Source organism: Corvus hawaiiensis, chromosome 15 (genome assembly GCF_020740725.1).
Source record: "Corvus hawaiiensis isolate bCorHaw1 chromosome 15, bCorHaw1.pri.cur, whole genome shotgun sequence".
Lineage (NCBI taxonomy): Eukaryota > Metazoa > Chordata > Aves > Passeriformes > Corvidae > Corvus > Corvus hawaiiensis.
In genome coordinates, this window is record NC_063227.1 from 700685 (window position 1) to 709840 (window position 9156).

The 9156-nt window shown below is 51.6% G+C and overlaps 1 protein-coding gene across 1 annotated transcript; it reads left to right on the plus strand.

Moving 5' to 3' along the window:
* The first annotated feature begins 5245 nt into the window (after positions 1–5245).
* On the plus strand, positions 5246–8507 carry GRXCR2 (glutaredoxin and cysteine rich domain containing 2). Its single transcript, XM_048320276.1, has 3 exons — positions 5246–5590; positions 7080–7295; positions 8328–8507. Exons 1-3 carry the CDS (start codon positions 5246–5248, stop codon positions 8505–8507), a joined length of 741 nt encoding a protein of 246 aa, XP_048176233.1.
* The last annotated feature ends 649 nt before the right edge of the window (positions 8508–9156 follow it).

Consider the following 9156-nt stretch of genomic DNA (forward strand, 5'->3'; position numbering starts at 1 on the left):
CTGAAGCCCCCAGCCCTAGGAGGGGGTGGTGTAGTGTAAGAAGGGCAGCATGGAGGGGGTGAGTGTTGTCCAAAGCACTGCAGGTGTGCTGCTGCTTTACTGAGAGATGGGCAGGCTGGTTCAGCTCTTTGCTGCTGCTTGCTCTGGTCATGTTGTGACCCAGGGGCTCACTTTGAGTTGGCTTCTCCCACAGCTCCTGCCTGCAGAGCAGTGTTCCCTGTGGGAGGAGGCTGGGGAGCAGGACCAGGCTCCTTGTGATCCCCCTGGGAACACACAGAGGGGCTTGAGCCCTCGTGGTGGAATTACCCCGTGCTGGCAGAGCCGTTTCCACGTCCGCAGGCCCTGGGTGCTGCACCTGAGCCGGAGGGCAGAGCAGTGCTCCTCAGGCGCTCACTCCAGCGCCGGGTGGGGTCATCCAGCAAAGGCCATTTCCCTGCCCTGGTCCCGTGTGCTCCTGTGGGCATTGCCTGTGTGCTGTGGCCAGTGCCTGGGCTGTTCCTTGCCCACTGCACCCATGTTCTCCTGGGCTCTGGTCCCAGGCTGTGCTGCTGCTCTCAGGAGAAGCCCAGGGAGAGTTGTCTCCATAGGTAGAACCCAACCCCTGGGAATTTCCCTCTTTGAAGCCCTTTTTCCTGTTTTTTCCCTTTGTTTCTTTGTGACTTCAGGATTTTTGTGCTTACTTAGGTTGGTGCAGAGTAATCTGGCTTTCATCACAGAGCCTGCCTGGTCTCCTGGAGGTGCTGGGCATCCTCCACTCCCACTGACTTCAGCCTCCAGGAATGTGTGGCGGGCCCTGCCTTGTGCTGGCAGAAGGAAACCTTAGCTTGGATTCCTAGAAAAATGGAGTCCTGTGGACTCACAGTGTGTGTGAAGGTGTGTGCATGTAGCTCTGTGTCTGTGTACTCTCATGACTTGTGAATCCAGCTCAGTGGAGTGTTAAAGCATCCAGAATTTTAAATACCCTGTGACTTTGGCATTTTTTGTGAAAACAGGAGGCTGAGCACAAAAGGAAGCCCTGTCAGCCCCTTCATGAAGGGAGATGATGCAGCATGACATCACACCTTACTTCAGATCTAATTAGGTGCTCAGGACTCCTGAGGAGATGTTAGATGTCTGCTCCAAAAGAGAAGATGTTTGCACCAGAGAATCCAACCCTGAGCTAAATCCATACCCAGTTGTGCTGGCTTTAGCTGCTGTATGCATGAGGCTGCTGGTGCTCTCGCAGCACCACTGGTTTCATTCCTGCTGTGTCCCAGTCCCTTGGCCTGGGTAGGGTGTACTGATGGCAGGCTTCAGCCCTCTTTGGAACAAGGAATTTGGATATGGAGGGATGCTTGGGGATGCCGGTGGTGGGGGCTGCTGACCCAGGGCTGACAGTGAGCAATCAGTTTCTGATTCCCAGTGGATGCATAAGCTCAGAGTGAGTGAAAGGACAGATCTGGGGGAGCAGGACAGCACTGAGCTCCCCCAGTGCAGAGATTGGGGGTGCTGGGCTGAACCCTCCCACCCTCTGCAGAAGCCATGCAGGTCCCTTGGCTATGGGAGCCAGGGGTGTGCTCTGACTGGGAGGGAAGAAAACTCCTGCTTCAGCTCCTTGGATTTTTCACAGGATCTATGCTAGCCCCTGTATTTCACAGCAGGAACAAGCCACCAATCCTGCAATGTTTTCCATGATTTGGAAATAGTGGTGTTAGGGCAATGAGTGCCAGGGCTGCTTGTGCAGGGGCCACCCACTGCAGTTCGTGTGTGTTGCTCTTTTGTGCCTGTTTTCTGCTAATGACATTCAACAAATTCAGTGCTGTGCATCTCCGTAGAGATGACCAGAACACTGACCAGGCTGCCTTGAGGGGGGGGGCTGCGTTAGGTACCTCATGAGGTTGCTCCCACTCTGGTGATCCCAAACCAAACCCTGAATATGACACAGCCAGCCTGAGCACTGTGTGACCCGTCAGGTCTGGCTGGGGCAGCTCATATTTAAAAAATTCTTCAGACTTTTAAAATTCTTAGTTTAAAAGATGTGATGTTTAATGTCAGATAAAAGATTACAGGTGTTCTGAGCTGCTGGCAGAAATAGATTGGAGACAGCTGGAAGCAGACCTCTGCCTGTCTTGGCTCATGTGGACAAGTTTGTAAGGCCCTAGTGTAAAACAGTCTCAGCTGCGACTGTCTCAGTGCTGCTGAATAGGAAGCTCCACAGCAGTAGTTAGCAGAATTCTTGTATTTTTTAAGGTTCACTTCTAGCTGCAGATGCCAGTATCTCCTGGCACAAGGAATGATGAAATCCAGGTGCAGGCTGCCAGGCCAGAGGGAGAGGTGGCTGTGCTGGCTGCCCGTGAATGCCCTCCCAGGCCTTGCTCTTTCTGTCACAGGGTGTGTTGGGAAACATCCTTGGTGTCCTGGCACTTTGCTCGAGGATGCTGTGTGCTCGGGGTGAGGTGAGCAGGGCACTGCTGCAGCTGAGAGCCCGATGCTCGTCCCCATCCTGCTCCCTGCCCCCCTGTGCAGGGGAAGGAGGGTGGCAGTGCTTGCTGTAAGGAAGCACAGCACAACAAAATATTTTCCAGCAAAACCTGCAGCTGGAAACATGCCTTCAAAGTCCAGCTTGCTGTGGCTCTTCTCGAGGCCCTGCTTTGTACAGACCCAGCTTTGCTGCAGCAGATCTACTGCAGCGTGTTGTGCTCCTCAGGGCAAGGGCTGGCCCTTTGTTCTGCAGAGCCTCTGGCTTCCCCGATCCTTCCCGTGCCTGCTGTGGGGAGGAGAAGCCCCACGCTTGAAAGACAGATGTCATTAAAATGCAGTGGAACAGAGTCTGAAGTCAAATATAGTGCTGTGATGATCTAGGTCGTGAAACTTAATGATTTCACTGTTGAATGCAAAATTATTTTTGTTGTATTTTTAGTAGGGCTCGTGCGAGCTGTGGAAAAGAAACCCCCGCTGGCCCCCGGAGCTGCGGGGCTGCTGCTGTGCTGGCAGGGCTGTGTGGGCGGCGGGGGCTCCTCCATCCCGCGTCCACCCGTGCCAGCCCCACCACGCTGAGTGCCTGCCCCTGCACTGTGCGGGCTCCAGGGGTCACAGGTGGTGCTAGGGGTGGCCTCATCAAACACCCCCCCGGAAAGTCCCCATTTGGCATAGTTAATGTGGAAACATTGACTGGAGTTGTTCAGAACAGCTAAGAAATGCAGAATGGCTGTTTGGGGATCTTTTCTTTGCAAGAGTCATCAGTACATGGATATAAAAGAAGCGTGTGTAGCTCTGGGAGGGAGGAATGAGCAGCAGGCTCTGTGTCCTGGCCCTGGGGTGACACGGGGAGCGTGTGGCTGCAGGACACGCGGGCAGCAGGCTGGGCTCCCCTGGCTGCAGCCCTGCTCAGGAGCCACGGGCTGGTGGTGCCTGGCTGATAGCCCTGCAGAGGATGGGCTGTTCCAGCGGCACAGCCACGGGGCCAGGTGGGTCTGAGCTGTGGCAGCACCTGTAAGTAACTGTACAGCCACAAGTTGCTTTGCTTGGCTCGCAGTGGTGCTTATGCTCTGCTCTCTCATTGCTGCTTTGAACTTCCTTTCCTGCCTGATTGTTCCCCTAATCAAAAGAAAACGAGCTCCAGTTGAGGTATCTCACACAGCGTGATTTGTGTCAGATCATGGCCGCTGGGGACCCTTTGAAAAGCAGCAATTCTGAGGCTTGATTCAGTAGGGTTCACAGGGGAAGGGGTGGATCAGGCCTCCCAAGTGAATGCAGCAAGAGCTGAGTGTGATTCATGCAAATCAGAGTTTTCATATAAAGTGAGATTCTCCTGTGTGCGATAGGATGGGAGCCTGGCATCAGCACTACAATGGAGTTGTGGAGATGCCAAGGGCGGCTCCAGGGCTGTGTGTTTACCCAGGCGTGTTCAGGCCTGTTCTCTTGGTACAAGAAACATTTTTTACATGTCCTTATGATGAGGCTTCCAGCAGCCCAAGGGACCCTCAGGAGCAGTGTCCGTCGTGACAGAAACCGCTTGTGGCATCTGGTTGGTTGGTGGAAGGTCTGTGCAGTGGAGTTACTAGCAGGCATTCTAAACTGCCATCCTAGGATTTCATTAACAAACTTTTAAAAGACATAATGAATTAACCTACTGAGAGCATTAAGCTTTAAAAGTGCTGGGTTTGAACTGAAAGAAGTTAAATGAAGCTCTCTGCCTGCATCCTGCCAAGGCAGAGTCCCACTTGATGAGTAATGGTGGATATGTACTAGTATCTTGGAACTTAAAAAAAAAAAGAGATTTTAACTCCTGTTGGGTACCTACTTGATTTGAATAGGTGTTGGGAGATGTTTAATGCCCAGACAGCAGTTACCTGTGGATGTGTTTTGTACCACACATACTCTTTATTTTACCCCTTGAAAGGACAGAGGAGCTGGAGACACCCAGCCAGGGATGGGCACAAGAACCAAACCCCACTGTGACAGAGACAAGGCCACTGAGGCACCAGCTTTGGGGTGGGGGGGATCTCTGAGGATGGGCTGTCATGGCAGGTGCCTGGGTCGGATTGCTGCCTGGAGATGGAGGTTTGGGAGTGTCAGGGAGCTGAAGTCCCTTGGTTGGGGCTGGATGAGGTGATGACTGTCTCCTAAAAATGAAAACCAAACCCAGAATGGTCCAAAAGGCCTTAAAAGGCATAAAGAATTACAAACAGGGATTTAGCACTAACAAAAGAATATCTTAATTAGATCTCACAACCTGTAGAGGAACACATTGGATTAAAATGAAACTGAGCTTTGTGCTCTCGGGGTTTCAGTGTGAGAATGGAGAGGAACTATTCACATTTGCAGTTTGTGAGGTTGGATTGCTTTTTCTCTGAATTTGTCTTTTTAACTTTTTACCTTGTCAGAAAATTATGAAAAGCTACTGGGGTGACGTATTTGGGGTAGTTCTTATCACATCATGTTGCAGAAACATTTGCATGGTTTTGGAAACATGGGTAGAGTTTCCTATTTAATCCTCTCCTTCCAGGTTAACTCCTTTCTTCCTGTGGTGTCCAGCCTGGCCCCCACTCATCAACCTGCCTTTGGCTTCACTACCAGTGATATTTTCTCTTTGTGAATTTCTATCAATATTTAATACAGTGGTGTCAGTTTTGCTGTAAGATGAGAGGAACTACTAGAAACCTTGAATTATACATCATGTGGCGGGGGGAAGCTGCAAGTGTTTTCTTTTGGACCTAAAGTTCTTGGAGCTGATCTCCAGGACCTGCAGCTTGAAATCCCAGTGATGGATGAGCCCCAGAAGAAACTCAGCCAGCGGCACGAGGGACGGCCCCGCAAGGTGAGGTTCAAAATCTCCTCAGCCTACAGTGGCCGAGTGTTAAAACAAGTCTATGAAGATGGGCAGGAGCTTGAACCCCCGGCCAAAGAGCACTCGCGGCGCTTCCTGCGCCAGAGCTTCGAGCCAGGGGACCATTTCTGCGGGGCCGGGGAGGTGCCAGAGAACAGGTTCTACTGGCCCACGGCCCTGACTGCCCAGAGGATCAGCATACTCCGAGAGGATCAGAAACACGGGCTCGCGGGGACCTCGCCCCTGCTCAGCGACTGCCAGCCCGACGCCAGCCACTGCAGGGTAAGTGCTGCCAGGGCTGTCCCCTCTCTGGGGACCAGCCTCAGGCTAAGACATTCCGGAGCAATACGGTGACAGGAGCCTCACACTGCAACCTCATCCAGATAAAACTGTGTTGTCAGGCCAGGACTTGAGAAGGGTGGTTGTAAATCTCCAGCCATTATTCCAGGAATTCTGTATGCTGAGTATGCCACACGTGGCAGGATCCTCAGGGTCTGCAGCATTGCAGGCAGGAGGGAACAGCATCTGCCAGCTGTGCTCCAGCCGTGCTCTGGCTTCTCCCAGTGCTGATCTGCATCTGTCCATTGGGTAAAACAGAACATTTCCATATATATTGATATCTGTGCATAGGAATCCTACTGCATCTAGATCAGTCAATTATAAGGAGCATGTTAAGTTAATTAGGTGTATTTAAAATATTAAAGTTGTGTGACTTCAGCTGGCAGGAAGCCAGTGCTGCCATCAAGGTACCAGGTATCTGCATCCTCTGGCAGCCAGAATTCCTCTTTGGCTACTTTGACAATCCCAGCTTAGTTTCATTGGCTATTTTCTTAACATATAATTAATGCCACTGATAGAGAAGTGTTTCTTTAGTCCTAATAAAGAGGCAGTACATGCACGATATGTGTAAATACTTTTTATGGCCTTGATTTGAACACACTGAAAGTCTGTTAATTCCTGGCACTCATCAAAACTGTGTGTGGGAAACCCAGATGGCTGATATTTGACCTGGTGATAGACTGGACATGTAGTTTGCCTGAAAACATCAGGCCACGATGAATCTCTCCTGCCCAAAGACAGTGCAGTTCTGTGATCTTATCTACCCCGTTAATTTGTTTTGCATTCTTGGGTAACGCTCCTCTCCCTCCCCAGTCTCCCCAGCCACAGATACCTTGAGTACCCGCATTGTCCAGTACCAGCTCGTGTTGCATCACCATGCACTTGGTGTTTGGAGACACCGTGTCTGTGTAACACGCACCAGGCTCTCACCTTCTGCAGGTGGGGAGGACTTGTGCTCACCTGCCTCCCCCTCATGTTTCTCCCCACAGGGAAGCAGGTGCCCCCACTGCCAGGAGGGCACCAGCCACCTCATCCCAGCTGGTGTGACTCAGGGCATTTTTTAGGAGAACATCTCCTTTTGCATGGCCTCTTGACACAGACACTTGCTCAGAGTGAAATATGAAGAGTGTGTAAAACAATAGGCCCCAGTAACTCCATATGACACTCAGAGAGGGGGGGAGGAGGGACCAGATCAGCAAAATGCTGCTCTCAGGGAAATGTTTGACCATGCCAAGTTTAGCTTTAAAATGACTAGAAAAAAAAAAATACACATTCACCCATTAGGGCTGTACCTCCACCAATTTGCTGGATGCTCTGGGGGTGGTCATGGGAGCTGGCCTGGTGGAGGGGATGCTCTTCTGGAAGCCCAGGGACCATCAGTGTTTGCAGAGTGAGTTTATACTGGTGAGACACTGGTAAGTTCCTTCTTCAGACTTCCCCAGTTGTAGATTTTGGCAAGATCATCATCTACACCAATAACCTGAAAATCATCCGTGCACCGATGGACCAGAAAGAGCTCATGAGAAGAATCATCCAGACAGAGGGAATAAATGACTGGACATTCATGTGCCAGGAGAGGAAAGAAAGATTTAGTGGTGGACATAAAAAAGATGTGGAGAATAAGGTCACTTGCATCCAGCATGTGCAGGTAAGAGAAAATGGAAAGTGCTTTTTCCCCTTAGCCCTGGTCAAACCACCCAAGCCCCATCCATCTCTGTATCTGGCTCCTAACTAAGTTTGGATAAAAAGCACCACTTTGTTCCTCATTTCCCTCAGGAGATAATGACCAACACTGTGCTGAGACTGTGCTCTGGGGGCAGAGGTGCTGGTTCCAGATGCTCATGTCTCCCACTGATTTCTATCCCTGGAGATGGCTGGTATTTACATAGCTTGGCTGGGCTCCAGCCCTTGTCACCCCTCCCCATGGGATAAGGGCAGGCCGGAGTTTCTCCAGCCTGACAAGGCTAAACACAGCTGCTCTGTGGCTGAGACTGCTTCAGGCTAAAATTTTAGTATCAGCTGAAATAAGGTTGTGCCTTACATTTGCTTTCTCATGGGGGAGCCTTTGTTGGTCAGAATCCCCATTAGTCTGACCATGATTTGATCCCACAAAACCTAATGTTGTCATGTGGAGGTGATACAGTTTCATGGAACTGAGTCTGGCCTGTACTGAGTGTGGGTCACCACGGTCCTTCTGCTCCCAGGAATTTCAAGGTGGGATTTGAAAGAGGCTGCCTGGCTCATTGGGAGAGAGGCAGGCACAAAGGACGGCTTGAAAGAAGGTGTGCATGTTGGTGATGAGGGATTTGGGGAGAGAGGGTGATGAGCAATTCCTGAAGAAATGAAGTGTGGCTCAAACCTGAGGCTACAGAGTGGAAATAGTGTGATAAGAAATGACAGGAGGATGGGTGGAGCTGTGCGGAGGAGAAAGATGAATTTGGAGTATTGTGTTACAAGCCCAGTCACATTAACTTCTCCTTTTTCCCAAGTTGTCCCCAAGCATGTGGGAGCCTTTTTGTCAAAGTCCTTGCTGTGGAGAACTGATTGTCATAGGCAGAGTGGTGTGTCAGGAGCAACCGTGATGGCAAAGAGCAGAAGACAGGATTTCCCTCTTTCAAGAATGTTCCTGACTTTGGTATCTCACACCCACGAACAGGTTTTTTTCCTTTCTCTGCTTCAGGAGGGCCATGCTGAACACGGCTGTTCGCAGTGCAAAGGCTCAGGCTGTGCTCCCTGCTCACTGTGCCACGGAAGCAAGTTCTCAATGCTGGCAAACAGATTCAGGGAGTCCTACCGGGCCCTGCGGTGTCCGGCGTGCAACGAGAGCGGGCTGCAGCCCTGCCGCATCTGCGCTGCCTGAGCCGGCTGCCAGCGCCGCCGCCGGCCTTCGGGGAACACCTGCGACTGTTTCACCTTCCAGAAGTCTCACTATGACAAGTTTTTAAAAGATGGGAAAGGCACTCTCTACCTATTTCACTGTGAGTGTGAAACTGCACCTCTGCTCCCAGCCATTCCTCCAGCCTGCCCTGTGCGCCTGTTGGAGCCGGGCTGACCCAGTGTCTGCAGGGTGGACGTGGCCCTGACACCAGATGCAGGGCAGAGGCATCCCCGACCCAGAGGGAACATTTGGAGGTAAAGCACCTGTGTAAATGTCTCTGCACCTGGAACTGGGCTGAAACAGTCCCTGTGCTGGCACTGTCCCTCCCTTGAGTGCTTGGTGCCCGGCACAGCCAGGTGTGACCCACTGGGTGCTCTGTCAGAGGGAGTCGGGGCAGTGTCAGCACCGTGTCAGGTGTTGGTACCAGTCCAGCTGCACAGTGGGTACTGGGGCCAGTCAGTTCCAGTCCAGGTCTGTGCTCCGTTTGTGCCAGCAGTGCCTCTCTGGGATTTGACTTGCCGAACACTGAAAACGGCACTGCCCTTGCAGTTCTTTCTCTGTGCCCTGCAGGGTCACAAGCATTTCCTGAGGTTTTGCTGATCTTACACCTGCTTCAGTGACACAGTGATTC